Below are 18,603 nucleotides of genomic sequence, written 5' to 3'. Positions count from 1 at the left end.
TGGCGCAGACTCGGAGCAAAGAATTACTCATTGTCCTAAAAGACTGGGGATTTGCAGTGAGGGAAGTGTGATGGCACCGGAGGTATTTTAACAGATTTATTCAAACAGAAGAAGACTAAAGGGAAATATTCCTCTTAACCAGACATATGTCACAATTCTGTCAGCCAATTTTCCTTGAGTTAAGCCCGTTGGGATGGTATGGGGGGAGGGAAGAGAGTTTATTTTAAGGATCCCTATAGCTTTGTTACGTCTGGATTTGACTTTCACAGGGACTTTGATAGTTTTATGAATTCCTGTGTTTTAGAGAAGCCTTACTGAGTTCTGCTCAAGGGCTTTACAATACCCACACTTATTAAACTAATTTCAGTGTCGTTGGATTTTATAGTTAAAGACGAGGAATGTGAATGTTCATTCCTACATAAACCATTCAGTGACTGGATTGGCTGGATAATCCCTCCACTGCGTTGAGAAAGTCTTAAATATTAATGGTTCAATCTTCCCTCTTGATAAAGCGAGGGCCATATAGAAGAGCCTACAACATGACCTGTAGTATCAGGAGAATGACTCAATCATAGCCAGAGGCCTTGACAAACTGGAATCAGTAAGATGTCATTGAGGCCTGAAGCCATGACTGTGGAAGAGAAGACCTTAAGAAAGAAAAGAAAAACTACACCTCAAGATAAACACAATACAAGGCTGAGTAAAATGGGCCGCAGTTGCCACATTGCAATGTTTCCATCTCACATTCAGAGCATTTCTCACAGACAAGAACTCCCCTCTTGTAATAAAGGAGAATATTGTCGCAGTTGTTTCCATTTTCTGTGTCAGATTCTGCGGCTGCAATTTGAAAGAACATTAGAGCAATTTCTCACTTTGTCACATTATATACGACTGGGGCAATCTGGCCTTACTTCTCATAGCTTTTAATGAAATGGCATGTCGTGTTGAGGTCAGAGCTCACACACACACACACAAAAATATATATATATTTATAATATATGGTTTGCTGAGACGTTTTTTTTGCCGATAACCTGGAAGTATCAAAAAGAAGTCTGCAACTGTCAGTTCCAGCCTGAACCATTGTGACCTGCTTTGGTTCAATGCTTTACTTTTTAATCTTTTTTTTTTTTTTTTTTTTTTTAACAGGAAAATATGTGGGAATCTATTTCTCCTGGGAAAGCAAACACTGCTGAATTTCCAGTGATGGATTAAGTAGTCTGAGAAGCATGTGTCTGAGAGGGATATTTACTGAAATTTAATGTCTGAGGAGAAACAACAACACACATTTGAATTCAAATCAGACCTGGGGCTATATATTATTATAATATTCACAAGCCTATTCCTAGTGTGAAAAGTTGGTCCAGATGATACATTCTAATATAAATTCTTTTGAGTTGTGATGTTGCCTTAGAAATTCTCTTATTGTCTGTTAGTAGATATAAGGTTAAGGCTATTTAATAGGGATCTCTGCCATTAGGTGAGCTGCTTTCAGTGTGAACAAATAATGAATAGCCAGGAGGAATATTACAAAAATGTAGGACATTCAGAAAGAGTTCATCAAAACATCAAAAAAAGTCGCAGTCACTCAAAGTGGGATGTATTCACGCAGATAGTTTTGAGATATCTAGCTTTAGAATTTGGAGAAAAATCACTTTTAGTTTTCTCTTTAGTTGGAGATTTGTCAAGCTGTGGAAATGTCTTAGAGCCTTTACAAAATGTTTTGCAATATCTTTGTTTGGCCATTGGGGTTAATGTCAAATCAATGAGCCGGTCCACCATAATGTATTATTAGCATTACAGTATGCAAAGGACAATACCTTTGTCCCTGCAGTCATTAGAGTCAACAGTATAATGCCTCTAAAAGTGGGAGTTGATGCGTAGTGTTCGTATAAGGATGAGACTCATAAAACTCTCAGGTAAACTGATAATTAAACATCCACATTTTCCACGTCTTCCAGTGTAATATGTCCCTATGAACAGTGTTTCAAGCTGGGGAGGAATGCTTATTGGATAATTAAGAGTTGAACTTGCACTACAGTGTCTGTCAGTCAGCAATCTGTCAGTATTAACTCTCTTAACCCATTGATGACGGCTGCTGCGCGATGCCACATTGTATCTCCTGCCTGATGCTGTGTCACGCAGCATTGTTACTTTATCTAATTTTCATGGGGTGCACAACAGAGAATGCACCGTCATTGGTTCAAATACACGAGGTGGGTTTTGTTGATTTTTTAAGACCACGTGACCACCCAAAAAATGTGTGGTTTGCCGAAAATCACGCCAATCAAAAAATTAATAAATAAATAATAATAAAAAAAATACGCCAGCTGTGTCCGCGATAGTGTATTACAGAACAGTTAGTGGCATTCGGAGCGCAGAATCAAGGTCTACTATAGGCTACTGACGAAAATCACACAACACATTGCATCTATTTATTAACAATATTTATGAATTTAGGCTATATTTTGCTGCTCCAACTCAAATTCAGCCCAGCCAGGCGATAGTTAAGTTTCAGTTTCGTTTTCATCTCCGTGGTATACAGCCGTTTGGACCAGCTGATCGGCTCCAGACAGCAAGAGTCAGACTGCGTTCCAGTTGTACTGGGAAGTCGGATTTATGGTGCCAGTGATAACTGAACTAAATAATAAAATAAAGATATCTTCTCCTTCCTATATCTGTCTATCTTTATCCCTCCACTACACACTCAGTCACTACTATCCATGCTAAAAGGAAGCAGGATTATAACCTCATTTAGCACATTATTTTTAAATATTTTATATTATTTATTCTTTTTTTTTCTCCCCCATCTAATTTTGACGATTTTTAGAAAAATGTGTTGGTTTGTAAGCGCTAAGGGAGCATGTTTAAATAAAACCTGTGAACCTTAACTTTTAAATGTATTTTATTTCATGTTTCTATGTGCTACACAGGCTTAGATATGAAGGTTTTGGTAGACTTGACAATTCATACAATTTTTTTCAGAAAACCCTCAGGCATTAAGGACATGCATCCTAGATTGCAATAGTCATCAATGGGTTAAATGTGAGTGTGTGTGGTGGAGGGGACAGGGCATACACACTACTTGCGATGACTATTTCATGTTTATTTAAATTAATCACGTTAAATGTCAGTGCACCAGCTGGCTGCATATGGAGGTGGAAAGTTTAAACGATGATGTTAATTGTGTAGCCACTGTGACCATATACCCTCAGGGACACGCGGTACAGTCTAAAAGGTACACACTGTTTCTGTTTGGACTACAAGCCGAGGGAAAGTGCTAACATGCATCTGCTCTGTAGTGAAGGCACATCTTTGACATTATTTCCATTCTAAAAAGGTCACTTTATCTTCACCTTATTTATACAATATCCCTTCATTGAACATTGTCTTGCAGTGGTGAGAGAGAATCAGGATAATCAATTATCGATTTACCTCTTGGGCTATTTACTCGGGACTACAACTCACGCACACATTAGGCCGCTGCAGTGTGGCAATGAATCAAACAAACTGTTCAAAAAGGGGTTCACACATTAGTCTTCATTGCATCCTGCTTAGAAGAATGGGCAATGCAGTTTTAAACCCGCAATCCATTCAGAGTGGCTCAGTGTGAAGGTCAATAGGACTAGCTCAAAGCGATGAGGCTCATCCCTGGAGGAAATTGTATTTTACTGTTTTGCCTAAATCATCAAGTCTACCCTGACCACGGTGCTAATTGAGACACAGGATATGTCAAACAGTACCTGCAATGCTTGCAAAGATTTCGCTGATTCCTATCAGCACGTATTGAGGCACTTGCCACCATATGGGCAAATCAGCTGCGTGGTAGGTAACGTCGCCAACCACCTGGTCAATGGTCCCATTTGATTGGACGACCTCGAGGCGCTTGGTCTCCAGAATACCTGAGGGGACAGACACAGACAAAATATGCATGAGCTCATGGTGAATGAGAGAAGAAATGCACAAAACCGTATCCTTAAACAATACACACATATACTGTATATTTTTGGAGCTATAATTCTGCAACTTACATACTTAACTAAAGAAAAATGCAAAAAGGGCATCCGGGGATCTAAAAGGCTTGAATCTTTCAGTCAGGATGAAGAAACAGTCCTTAAAATAGCAGACTAAAGTCCATGACACCAACAAACAGCCAAAGACTGCCAAGAGTTAGTGGATTTACACGCAGTCCAATAAGCATTTAGCTAAGTTTTAAGGCAACTACCCTAACCACTTCATTAAGATCACATCTGCACGCTTGCATATTACTGCAGTTATAAATGGATCAGTGCAGACGGTTCAATAATAAAGAGCCAAGCAGTTGTCATCAAGCGCTGCCGCCTCCTTAAAAGCTTCATTCGATAGCTATTATCATGTAACCAGAGGCTTTTTCAAGATAACTCCCAGAGACGGCCTGCTATCATAACTACACTTAATGCTGTATTTGAGAGGAGTTGTAGCCTTGTAATCCGGCTATCCTATAATACCAGGCGTCCATCACAGGCAAGCGTGGCCAGTGGGCTGCCCGGAGCAAGTCTACACTATAAACACACATCACTGCTTTTTCTCCCCACCCCTTGCCAAACATCACACATCAGAAAAACCCAGTGTGATCTCTGGCAACTCTGATCCCGCTTTAAAAAATAAAATAAAAAGAGAGAGAGTGAGTGAGAGAGAGAGAGTGCGGTTTTGGACACCTAAGACCCGCTGAGCTTTAACCAAAGCAGATTAGTACATAAAGTTTGAGAGAATGTGATAAAACAAACTAAAGAAAAACTCTTCAAAAGCATTTCACAAGAGCTGGTCCTCAGTGTTGTCTGGGACAGTTAGACATAAATGAAAAAGGGGGGGGGGGGTCAGAAACAGTCCACTGTCCGCTCGACAGCACAGTCTTCTGCTGTCCCTCTCTGCACTGTATGGGAGTTCCAGCCAGCCCCCATGTGCCATGAGTGTGTCAGCGAGCCCGACGTAACCCTGTGAAATATCGCTGCACCAAGTCCTGCACATTTCTTGCACATGGTGATGAAAGTGATTCTAAACTCTGAACAGCAGTGGTGTGTGGCCAAAGTTGTGGACAGAGAGTGGCAGGCTGACAATGGCAATGTGTTGGACTGGGCACAAAGATGCCACACTCGGTCATTCCCCGCCGTCCATCTGTCCGTCTCTGAGCACAAACATGATTTCAGCTAGTGGGCTAGTGGACAGACGCAGGGAAAGCACTGAGGACACACACAGAGAGCCAGCTGAGAGGGTAATACATTTTGAAATGTAACAACAGTGTAAGGCAGCTCCCAGGAACCATTGTGTGAAACTGAATGAATGTGAAGCAAGGAGATGCTTGGTATAAACATGAGATGCAAATAAAATATTAATGATATTGTATCTCAATAATGTATTTTTAAGTGTTCAAGTCCTTACTGTACCGATGTGACCTAGTTGTCTGATTTGACTTCTTGAAATGCAGGTTATAACTGTGCTGCACACTAGTAACTGTATTCACTTACTGTAGGGGAGAGTGGCCTAAGTTGTGCAACTTTTCACTCAAAGTGACTTTAAAGTAAGGCCTTGACAGTAAAGTCTCCAACTCAAATATGTACATATATTTCAAGGTGTTGTGCATCCCTGGCAATAAAAACTTTGGATCTGGAATAAACTGTTGAAGAAATATAGCTTTCGGAAAAAAAGTTGTCTTGATGCACAACTTGCCCCCGGTGTGGTGTAAGTTGTGCGGTTGGAGAGAATACCATGGGGTGAATTGTGCCATTGCTATATATCTCATAAACTGTAATGCAAGACAAATCCATTAGACAATTACTTATTAAAGGTTTATTTAAAGTAAATAGTTGACAAAGATTGAAGGACAATTTTCTTAAACAAGGCCTAGCAGATCTAATGGTTTTACCTGCAAAGCTCACAATGACAAAGTCACCATCATCATCTTTCTGGCCATCTGAACTCTCATCAGTGGTGTCGTTAAGTGGAATTGAGATGTCACTCTCTTCTGAGCTACTGTAGACAATCACTTTATTTTGGTGACCAGCGTATACAGTCATGCCACTGGCACAACTCTCAGAAATGTACTTTGCACTAGTTGCTCCGTGCTTGTGGAACCAACTGCCACCTGACAAATGTGATTCCCCTACATTTCTGCCTTTAAATCAAGGCTCAAAACCCATATGTACACCCTGGTGTTTCCTCCCCATTAACTATCTTACCTCTGCACTACTATCTGTGTTTATGTGGATGTATGGGCTTTACGTCTTTTATTTTGGTTATTGTTATTTTACCTTCATTGTTTACCTACTGAATGCACTATGTACAGCACTTTGGACAGTGCAAACTGTCATAAATGTGCTTTTATAAATACATTTTACTTACTTACTTACTTACTTATAACTCACCCAGGCCCTTTGGCACAAATCACCCCATCCCCAGAATTTTGGATAATAAGCATGATGTAGCAGTTTAGGGCTGACATCGTGCTAACTGTATAGACTCAAAATGTAGCATACCAAAGCACTAAAACATGTGTCAAATGTTTTCAAACTTGTCTATAATTGTTCAGACACAATAATCAAAAAACCTTGATCATGGAAATTTTACTTTGAAAGGCAAAACACAGTTTTTTTAGCTTAAATGTGCTTATATCTTATTCCTTGTGTCTCCCTTCTTTACAGGATGAGTCAAATGGATGGCTCTTCTTAAATATGTGGTCACATTTCCAATTTCTTCCACGGTTTTCTAGAAACAAGGGGTGGAACAACTTTCAAAATGCACAACTTAGGCCACTCTCCCCAACTGTGTCCAATGCCCAAATCACTGCACCATCATAAACCCTTTCTCTCCACTCCCAGGACTCAAAATTGCTTTCGGCAACATTTAAAATCAAGTTTGCCTGAATTCAAAAGTAAGGATTGCACTTTCTTTCAAGGAGCCAAATGGAAAAGTAAATACCTGAATAGCTTCAGAAGTAAACATCTGTGAACATGTTTGAGCACGTTTCCTTCCTTGGATTGCGAATGTCCATTGAAAAGAAAGTATTACTTTAAACCGGACACATAAGACGCATTTGATTTGGTCGACGGACCTTTTACCACATCTCGCTGATTGAAAAGGAGGTTTCCTATGGGTTAAGCCAGGCAAAAATAACTCTCAGACTGGAACATCCAAACACTGCCCAAACAAACTTTTTCTTTTTCACTATGTCCATAAAGGCACAAGGATAAGAGATGAGTCCAGCACACAAATGGGTAGATGGGTGAACTGCTCCTTTTAATTCCATGGCTCATACGGTTCAGTCTTTAGATCATACTCAGCACTAACACAGCTGCTTAAATTAGCCACTGGTATTATGTGAATTTGTATTTGAGCGGATTAAAAAAGGATCCTGATGTCATGATTTACCATAAATGGGATTGATTCTTTTTGGATTGATATTGAGCTTCATTGAAATACTGTGTTCTTTACCATGCGGCTTTTCACACATGATGCAGCCATATCACTATACAAAGGCATGAATTAATCACTTTATTATGCGAGAGAGGATTAAGAGCATTACCACTATGTGAATATGACAGTAAGTGCATCCACGGGGCTGTTCACACAGTATACTGTACTGTACATATATATAGCTCTGCTATTTGGCAAAAGGTAAATTCAATCTGATATTATTGTTATGCGCAAAGAGCATTTATGGAAATATTTGTAGTAGCCTTCCTATCCGGATAAGCAAATAACTTGGTAAAATCATTTGAAAAAAAAGGCCTTCCCAAACCTCTTATTTGAACTTGAATGATTCTATTTAATAATAAAGAGCTAATTACCTTATATTTAAGCAATAGCACATGACAGGCCTTGATATGTGCTCATTATATCACAGTTGTGGGGCGTTGTTTGTCTGCTTGACGCAAATGGTTATTTATTTAGAATGTTGAATTCTGTAGGTTTGTTAATCGCTTAAACCTTCATTTAAATATGTATGAACAAACTTGTTTGATAAACTAACAACAAATCGATTATTCCTCATCACAAATGCTGTCAGATTTGATTCAATGGATGTTTAACAGTCAATTGGCGATCTGGTTGATGCACAGCAGTCAATATCTAAAAGGTCACTCATGACAGAAGAACATTCTCATATTCTCTGTGAACTGTGCATCGGAGAAAGGAGAAAGGAGAAAGGGCAGTGCTCTTGGAAAATGCATTGATTCTAAGGAGCGTTACTGATTCGCTTTCTTCCTGCCTCCACTCTGGTTTCTCGAGAAACATTTCAGCCCTGGATGTATCAATACAGCAACGCCCGCTGACAGGCCTGGCTTACACTTTATTTTCCAAAATAATCCACATGGCTGGAAGAAAACAGGAGCGAGCAACGCTGCCGCATGCGGGTGCAGTCACTCAGGACCAGAAAGTGAGATGCCACAGCTCCCCCTGTGCTCTACAGGGCGAAATGAGGTACACCTCGGGCTTTTTTCCCCGTCTTTGCCAGGTGGAAAGTGATGGTTTGATGCAGGGACAACTAATACATCTGGGAAAGACCACTTTCTGAGTCCAACACAAAGCAAGACGGTACAGACAATTAGGCTATTAATAATACTAAAAAATGTTAATTAAAAAGTGAGCCAATCATACTTGGAACATTTAAAAAAAAAAAAAGATGCCTAATCAATAATATTCCCCTTACAGCATGCTCCATGTTCACCATTGTTTGTGAATAACTAACAAACGTATAAGTACCATTTCTCAACAAAAAAAAAATTTAAGATTAAAATGAATAAATATAAATATTGTAGATGAGGCACTATAGCTGCATTGCTTGTTGCCTTGGACATACTGATTGCATGTGACATGTACCACACGTGCTAACTTTGTTGCTTCATTAGTGTGTCTGGCCCACTTAGGTGACTGACAGCACAGGGAGGACGTGACTGTTTAGCGCACTGACTCACCCGCTGCCACGGCCGAGCACATGACAAAGAACATGCCCACCGCGATCCTCTTGAGAGGGGAAGGTAGCAGGCCGCGGCGCTTCAGGATGGGGTCCACCACTTTGTCCTTGAGGGGAATCAGCAGGATGATGAGCACGGCATCAAACATAGTGAGCCAGGCGGCCGGGAAGTGGAACGTCATCTGGGGGGAATCCACACAGAGAAGAAAAATGAGCTAAAGCTGTGCAAAAAAGCAACAAAGCATGAAAACTACAGAGAAATGTCAGTGCATTCCAACACAGTTCACCACATTGAGAGTTTGTGTGCCTATATGAATGTGTGCATGTGTATGAGTGCTGTGTGAACTACTCGGGACTTGATATTGCTTTGGCACCCCCAGGTGGTCGAAACCAAATATAATATATGGAAAAAATATTCATTCAGTTCACAGTAAAGAAAGCACAAAGTCAAATCGTTAATTAAGCAATCAAAAAGTAGCATTATATATTGTTATTACTATCATGTTAAGTAGTAGTGGTAGTCGCAGTATTTTATTGAAATGCTTATTTATCTGTTAAACACAAAGAGCACATGACTGAATTCAAAAAGATTTTAGCACAAATCTAAAATATTAACATACAATGTCATATTTGAAAGGAATAATTACACTATGCAAACAGACTGGAAGACATATCATCCATTGTGGGCTACAAGTAAAGGCTATATCTCATTGGGTGAGCAATGACAGATTGCAAACTGCCAGGAGTTCTTTGCAATTCAAATTCCCAGTTTCCCTACGAGCTCCTGATGTGTCTCTGGTTTAACATTTCTGATAGCATAATTTATCATCAAATTGAATTTCCATTTCTTGCAGTTACCACTGGCAATCTATACACAACTCCTTAGAGAGTGTTTGCCTCCCTTGTCGGCTCATTATCATATTCACAATGATAGAAAGTTCTAGTTGAGACTCTTCCTTTGCCAAGGAGAGCTTCCCGTAAATGACAGAGGTGTGTCAGCAGGTCTCTGGCGGGCATGATTTTCTGCTGTTTCCACTTCCCTAAATGGACTACATATATATGTAATGTGTGTGCATGTATACTCTATATCATGGTTCGCAGGTTGGGAACTCAAGAGATGACAAACAAGTTGTGGGATAAAAACAAAATCAACATGTTTGTGATACAAAAAAAATCATTTTTACCTCTTGTCACATTCAAATATATTAAAATAGAAAAATGGGAGATTGACATTACTCTCTGTTTAAAAAGTGTACAGCTTCTAAGATTGTTATTTTATGAAAAGGGGCTTTGAGTTTAAATTGCTTTGTATATAAAAGGTCACAAGCAAAAAGGGTTGACAACCACATGTCTATAGGCATCGCTGGGTGTCATGAAGATCAACAAAAAGGTAGGTTTCAATTAAAAAAGTAAATGAAGAGATGTACGCATACTTTAGATAATGTTAATCAACCCATTACTGCTGCAAAATAGTCACAAAGCATTTAATGGCACTTGTGGAGAAGGGAAATACATGCCACTCCAACAGAGTAGTAATCTCAGGCCCTAATGTAATTAAAAACGATTACAACACATTCCCTCCCGTCTCCCGATTCCCACTTATTTTTATTGGTATGGGCTCAGTCTCCTTGAAGAGACAGTATTTGTTCAGCAGCTCACCCATTGAAATGTGTCAGGTGAGGTGAGGGTGTAAATCACAGAGGCATCTAATCTCACTTCCCTTTTGATGTTGAGAAGTGTTGAGGCTGGTAGCAGAAAAGGATTAGTTCCGTATTTGAAGACACTAGATAAATAGTATGTGAAACTGAAAGAAGAAAACTCCACATAGCTCTTAAATACAGTGGAACGCAGTGGAATATGAGTAAACACCGACCATCACACACATCAGACAGTTTCACAGTGGCACAAGACTCATTGCACATTATTGTGAAATGTAAGAATATTTCTATTTATGTCATTTATATAAGGTTAGTTAGAGTGGTTTTCAGGCAAGGGTTTCACTTCACATTTCCACAAAATCCCTGCAGTACACCATCACCGCAAGCATTCCTATTCAAAGAACAGGCAGGCACACTTTGCACTAGATACTGTTCTACACTTATTCCAGTTTCATCAGTTTTAAACCGTTTTACTTTTGAAGGGGTTGTGTATCACGTGGAGTAACTGAGGAAGTTTCGGTCATCAAAGCCCTCCAGCACTTAACTTTCAATCTGTGAGAGTGAGACACACAGGTGCGCCGGCAACACGAGAGAATGGGTTTGAGGTGCTGCTGTGGAGAGGTGCAATCATAGCCAGGTTTCAAAATCTGAGGTATTAGTCTGTGGAGTAAGGTTCTGCCTTAATCCCCCGGGCATTACCAGCCTTTGCTGCTGCCTCCAGCTGTTGCCTACCATTGTGTGTCAGTGACCTACTGACTCCTGTAGTGTCAGCAGTGAAAAGTGGACTTTAAACCTACCTATGTGGGGGCCCCTTAGAGCTCCAAACTATAGATTGGTTGCTCAGAGTAAGTGATATGGTCCTTTTAGCTAACTTCCTGTCCGCATGACTGCAGTAAGCTGTCCCCTCCCTTCGTGCCCAAGTCACCACCACATAAATGCACAGCCTTCTTCGTCAGCTAGTGCCGCGATGGAGAGCAGCGAGTCATCGTTCACGGGCACATAGACCCGCCTCTTTGTAGAACTCTCTCTCTCTCTCCTGATTGGATAAAAACGAGCGGGATATTCGAAATTGTATCTGGCAATTACTGCAAAGCTGAATGACCGGGAGACCTGTGTTATGAACTGTGCATACTCTTAAGTTGATTGCAGTATGAATATAGAGTGATTTAACATGTATGTTAACAAACAAAAACATCACTTACTTCTTCTTTAATATTGATTGTGAATACCAAATAACAATGTCAGGCCACAGTTGTCGCCATACTTGTGTATTTTTTTCTGTAAAAAAAAGGAAAAGGTACTTGGACTCGGAGTGTCATGCATTAGGTTACCTTGTTGGAGTCAGCAGTGCTGTTTGTTTGACTATTAGGAATCTTAAGATGGAAGCTCTGCAGGACGTACGTTGTCTGCATCTGCAACACAATAAGGAGATTAGATTCTCAGCATAAAGTAACGCTTTACTTTATGATCGCCACAATGTCTGGTGCAAGACTATTCTTCTCCAATAATGACACAGACAATATTATATCTGCTTCTAAGACAGCATTTGTTCTCATTTTAAATTCGAACTTGGATCATATATCTACACTCAACAAAAATATAAATGCAACACTTTTGTTTTTGCTCCCATTTTTCATGAGATGGACTTAAAGATCTAAAATTCATTCCAGATACACAATATTACCATTTCTCTCAAACATTGTTCACAAATCTGTCTAAATGTGTGATAGTGAGCACTTCTGCTTTGCTGAGATAATCCATCCCACCTCACAGGTGTGCCACATCAAGATGCTGATCTGACATCATGATTAGTGCACACAATTAAAGGCCACTCTGAAATGTGCATTTTTTTGCTTTATTGGGGGTCTGGGGACTCAGAACCAGTCAGTATCTGGTGTGACCACCATTTGCCTCATGCAGTGCAACACATCTTCTTCGCATAGAGTTTATCAGATTGTCAATTGTGGCCTGTGGAATGTTGGTCCACTCCTCTTCAATGGCTGTGCGAAGTTGCTGGATATTAGTGGGAAGTGGTGCACGCTGTCGTATACGCCAGTAAAGCACATCCCAAACATGCTCAATGGGTGACATGTCCGGTGAGTATGCTGGCCATGCAAGAACTGGGACATTTTCAGCTTCCAAGAATTGTGTACAGATCCTTGCAACATGGGGCCGTGCATTATCTTGCTGAAACGTGAGGTGATGTTCATGGATGTATGGCACAACAATGGGCCTCAGGATCTCATCACGGTATCTCTGTGCATTCAAAATGCCATCAATAAAATGCACCTGTGTTCTTCGTCCATAACAGATGCCTGCCCATACCATAACCCCACCACCACCATGGGCCACTCGATCCACAACATTGACATCAGCAAAGCGCTCACCCACACGACGCCACACACGCTGTCTGCTATCTGCCCTGAACAATGTAAACCGAGATTCATCCGTGAAGAGAACACCTCTCCAACGTGCCAGACGCCATCGAATGTGAGCATTTGCCCACTCAAGTCTGTTACGGCGATGAGCTGGAGTCAGGTCAAGACCCCGATGAGGACGACGAGCATGCAGTTGAGCTTCTCTGAGACGGTTTCTGACAGTTTGTGCAGAAATTGTTTGGTTATGCAAACCAATTGTTTCAGCAGCTGTCTCAGTGGCTGGTCTCAGACGATCTTGGAGGTGAACCTGCTGGATGTGGAGGTCCTGGGCTGGTGTGGTTACACGTGGTCTGCGGTTGTGAGGCCGGTTGGATGTACTGCCATATTCTCTGAAACGCCTTTGGAGACGGCTTATGGTGGAGAAATGAACATTCAATGCACGAGCAACAGATCTGATTGACATTCCTGCTGTCAGCATGCCAATTGCACGCTCCCTCAATGCTTGTGGCATCTGTGGCATTTTGCTGTGAGACAAAACTGCACATTTCAGGGTGGCCTTTTATTGTGGACAGTCTAAGGCACCCCTATGCACTAATCATGATGTCAGATCAGCATCTTGATGTGGCACACCTGTGAGGTGGGATGGATTATCTCAGCAAAGCAGAAGTGCTCACTATCACACATTTAGACAGATTTGTGAACAATGTTTGAGAGAAATGGTAATATTGTGTATCTGGAATGAATTTTAGATCTTTAAGTCCATCTCATGAAAAATGGGAGCAAAAACAAAAGTGTTGCGTTTATATTTTTGTTGAGTGTATATTGCACTTGAACAAAATGATCTTACCTGGAAGTACACAGTCCAGTACGGGATAAGGGCAAAGAACACTGGGAGGATTTTCAGCAGGGATTTCACCTCATCGACTTTCTCTTCTGGAAATTTCCCTCCATAGGTCACTTTGGCACTGTCTAGCAGTGTTGGTTTGTTGCTTCATGAGGGGGAAAACAAACAAGAAAAATAACTATTAAAATCCCATTTAAAACTAAAGAGTGATTAACAGCATTAAATAAACACATCAAAAAATAAATAAGTGCAGATTACACTAAACTCTTGAAGTGGGAGATTTAACCAGCCTTTTTGTGTGAACATTTTACCCTTTAATAACAGCACTTCTGGAGACAGGGAAAAAAACTTTTTTTAAAGCCTATAATCCACATCTCTGGAGAAAATGTCTTAATAAGGAATTCTTGAAAGGCTTGCGGGATTGGCCAATTTAAAATATTCAATGTCAAGTTTTTGAAACGATTGTGCTACTTCAGTTCAAACTCAAGTAACAGCACTTCAGAATAACTTTTCACCACAGGGAATGAAAATGAATACCTGGACCAGTGGGGGGGAGGGGGTAAAGAATTATACAGGGCGATCAAAGGGGGTTTGAACATAAAAGGTCGAGCAACAACACCTAGCTGTGTCAGTCCACTAGATCAGAGTCACCATCCCACTTAACTTGGCCATGGACAAAATCACTTGTCACACTGTTGGAAAGTGAGATTAGGGAACCCTGCTGTTTGCCATCTAGGGGACATGTTTACATCTTTTATTGCCTAACAATACACTTTTTTTGTTATTTCGCCCGAAAATGCTGAAAAATGGCTGACACACATATACGTCTCACGTACCGGAGCAGGTTAGGCTCCTTTGGTTTCTTGGAGCAGCAGGCGTAGGCCAAGATCTTGAACATTTCTGTGAAGGCGCTCCCATCAGCAGGCTTATTGATGAAGACAGTACGGCCCAGGAGGAAGACCATGAAGGAGATCCCTAGGCACACGGTGGGTATGATGTAGCCGTACTCAAAGCTAATGTTTTGCTGGATGTAGGCCACACCCCCCAGAGACACGATGGCTCCTAAGTTGATGCACCAGTAGAACCAGTTGAAGAATCTGCGCGTGGCCTCCGGTCCCCTGTCTTTGACCTAGGAACACATACGGCGCAGAAGGAGAGCAACAGATCATGTCATTGTAAGATGGTCACACATTCGGGGAAAATAGAGAAAAAATCAATTAGCCCAAAAGAAAAGGCCTCTAAGCAGCCGTTGTGTCACACCAGTTTGATCGTCAAATATAAAACAAGTGTTGTCTTCAGTGCGTTGAAGTGAACCCATTTAAATGGCAGTTGCGTCGGTCAGCAAAACTGCAAATTGTATTTAAAGGACTATTTTCAAAAATCCTGTCTATACATGACAGAAAAAAAACTACACAGAAAAAGAGGAACAGTAAATCACAAGCTGAAACCGAAAATAATGTGACGTCGTACTTCATTCAACACATGAAATGTTAAAAATGACTGTAAATACCCTAATAACAATGGGATAATTGTTGAAAAAACGTTTAGCAATTCAATCTTTCTATAGCCACTTAAATTAAGCAGAGTTAAATGGCAACAAAAAAGGAAATAACCACAACTTTTTGTTGTTTTTTTAAACCTGCATTCCGTGGCTTTAAGCAGTCTTACAGAATATGCCTTGATAGCTTTGCCTACCCAAACAGCAATACATTCAATTAAATGGCCCTGCAAGCAAATAATAACATTATCATAATGGCACTGATCCATTCCACATACAGTTATCCCAGCAGAGGAAAAGATTTTATCGATGCGTGATGAAGTGGAGGTGTCTTTTATATATGAGCACAAAAGATGCTGCGGTACAGCTACAATTAACTATTGTGAAGATAATGTCAAGGCATTCAGAAGCCAATGCTGAGCATAAATCTTTCTGAGGTTCCTCTCTGCAGTTGAGCAGTGTAGTTACAAATTCAATTGCACTCATGCTGACCACATGATTGCCATGTGTTACAGGGAACAGCATTATAACATCCTAATATAATAGATACATCATGCAGGGTGCTGTTGTAGCTTCCATTGTACATTTACTTTTGACACAAGATCAATCAAATTAAGTGGTTGTGTTCCACCCAGCCTTTAGTCATGTCAGGACAAGACAAATGTTTGAATTACTATTTTGTTTCACTGTTGACCCTCCATCAAAAATACAGAAAATGATCAGTAGATATTACAGTGATTATAGACTGATAGATATTGACCGTAGTTTCCTCCCTTCTGTATCCTGCTTTATTCCATAACCAATATATAAGATACTGTATATCCACCATCAGCTGCACAATGATGCATCCCCAACCAGTAAGACTAACATTACTATGCTGAAGTTTCAGTTCAATAATACATTTAAAAAAATGTTGACTATGGCAATGTTTACAATGCAAGAGGATGCAATTGTTTCTTGGACTGAAATCAAGATGCATGCAACAAGAAATCTTCAATTGTACTCATACCCTGAAGCAAATTTCAAGTCTTTACAGTTCCCACTGCCACTTAATTAGAATTTTCAGCTGGAGGGAAATTATTGAGTAAAGTATGCCCTTAAGGGATGCAGTTTATATTAAATCTTCAAGACTTCTATTTTGTCAAGCTTTATTATAATTTTTCTCTTGATGATCACTGGTGCCAGCAGCAAAATGCAGCAGATTTATTCCATATACTGTTGCTTGTTTATCTGTGTGCTGCTTTCAGATGTACCCGTCTCTGTGTTTCCCCTTTGTTTCCCACCAACGTATGGATTTAGCTTGATGTTGTGTATTTTGTCTTTGAACATGATCAAAGGAGCATTGACAGAAAGGCAAAATCCTTGTAATGAGCGTAGCAGGCTCAAGCACGCATTATGTTCACCATGCTAGTCCCCTTTGAACGGTTTTACCAGCTCCTGGTTAGATTATTTGACGGAACAATGACCCCATTGAGTGACTTCCCTATTCTATGACTGTTTCTTCAAGAGGGTCCTCTGGATAATCACACTATTTTGTCACCAAACTGACAAATTGCCAGCAAAGTTTTATTCAAGGCATGCCTTGTGTGTATGTGTATGTGTATGTGTGTGTGTGTGTGTGTGTATGTGTGTGCGTGGTGTTCCATTAGTGTGATGTGCTGCAACTTATTTATAAGCGGCCATGTTGAATAAGGGCATGCATGTCTAAGTGAACTGTCATGGTGCAACAGAAATCCCATCACGTCTTCCCCTTATGATGTCACACTATTTTACATACTAGCTATGGTCACACTGCATACCCAATTATACAGGCCCATGTCAGTACCCAAATCTTATCTAAAGACTTTCTAGCCTATAATAAACTAGATGTCTCCTGTCTACATGCCTTATTTAATACAGATGTTAAGGACTTAAGTGATATTGTTTATACATTACCTGATCTGCCCCAAAGGGAGTGATGTTGGACTTCACAGTACCCACACCTAATGCAATTAAAGCAAGTCCAGTGTAGATCACGGGGCCACAATAAGGGGCCCGTATGGGGCAAGTTACATTGCTCGGAAGGGTACTGTTTGTGCTTAGACACTCAGCAGGTTGCACCGGAAACGCCATCTCTTCTCCGCACAAGCTTATCCTGGTGTCTTCATTTGAAATGAATGGAAAAAACAGCATGCCAATAAAATACAGGATCAAACTTGATGCGATTGTCCAGAATTTCCCCAGGTATGCGTCCGCCAACCAGCCTCCAAATGGTGAAATCAGGTAAGTCACTCCCATGAACATCAGGGGCGCCTGGCTCGCCTGAGTGCCCTCCCAATAAAAAGGCTTGCCATTGAGAAAAAGGACCAGATTGGATGTGATGCCATAGAATGCAACCCTTTCTAACGACTCTGCCAGAAGGACGGCTGCACATGCTAGTCTTCTGCCCTGGAAAACCGATGGTGCTGCTGGAGGTCTGCTCCCAGAACTTGAGTCCAAGAGAGGGGTGCTCTCACTGGCATCCCTGTTATTAGACATTCTTAAACAACTGAATGGCTTAGGCTCTTCTCGATTAGTAAGAGCTCAAACCTGCGAAGAAACACATAAAGGTTAGGGTTAAACAAGTTGGTCAAACGTTGCCATCACTGTTGACACGGTAAAAACAACTGTCTGAGCAGAACTCAACATCTGAATAGCCCGAAGAGGCACTTGGTAGCCTACTGTGCAAACTATAAGTCAGCTAGCTTTAGCATAACAAAAGCTTGGTATGAGTTTAGTCTTATACGTCACCTTTAATTATTGAAACACGTGCCAGTGCTTTCCGTTATCTCCATTAACCTAGATCATGTTTAGCGCTCAAATGTTTACTCCGTCTCCTTTATTATCAACACTTTGTCAAAGGAGAACTGGGAGTCAACAAATAAAACAGTGTCACAGTACTGTCGCGTGACACACATAGCTCAGTCAACAAACGGTCACGCTTGCGTTGCGCTGCACTGCACACGATCCTAAAGTGAAACGTACCCGACGTGCCCCATGAAGCACGGCGTGCAGACCCATCCATATGATGTGGAAGTTTGTTCCGTTTACGCAGACGTACCATCGAAACAAGGAAGTGGTAGTGCGGTTTTTTTATTCTTTAATTGTGTTACCATTGACTCTGTCTATGACAAAGTTGTCATGAGACACAAATATGCTGTGTGTGGGTGTTTTTGGGTGGACTCGGTCTAAATATGGTCTCGACTCTTGACACTGTTGGTGCCTCGACAGCTCTACCGAGTAGCCTATGTGGTAGCGTCATT

At 40.8% G+C, this 18,603-nt stretch overlaps 1 protein-coding gene across 1 annotated transcript in view; it reads right to left on the bottom strand.

Moving 5' to 3' along the window:
- Positions 1 to 18,228, bottom strand: part of slc15a4 (solute carrier family 15 member 4) — a 30,214-nt gene extending 11,986 nt beyond the window's left edge. Inside the window, exons 1-7 of the mRNA XM_080039197.1 lie at positions 18,092 to 18,228; positions 17,258 to 17,890; positions 14,661 to 14,953; positions 13,828 to 13,969; positions 11,934 to 12,014; positions 8,946 to 9,126; positions 3,741 to 3,899 (exon numbers count right to left, since the gene is read on the bottom strand). Of these exons, the coding sequence (XP_079895323.1) occupies positions 3,741 to 3,899; positions 8,946 to 9,126; positions 11,934 to 12,014; positions 13,828 to 13,969; positions 14,661 to 14,953; positions 17,258 to 17,839 (1,438 nt within the window). The 5' untranslated portion in view covers positions 17,840 to 17,890; positions 18,092 to 18,228. The remainder of the gene's footprint in view (positions 1 to 3,740; positions 3,900 to 8,945; positions 9,127 to 11,933; positions 12,015 to 13,827; positions 13,970 to 14,660; positions 14,954 to 17,257; positions 17,891 to 18,091) is intronic.
- Between the last annotated feature and the right edge of the window lie 375 nt (positions 18,229 to 18,603).

The sequence above is a fragment of the Ammodytes marinus genome (genome assembly GCF_949987685.1).
Source record: "Ammodytes marinus genome assembly, chromosome: 2".
Taxonomy (NCBI): Eukaryota; Metazoa; Chordata; class Actinopteri; order Uranoscopiformes; family Ammodytidae; genus Ammodytes; species Ammodytes marinus.
This window is presented reverse-complemented; position numbering and strand designations above follow the sequence as displayed.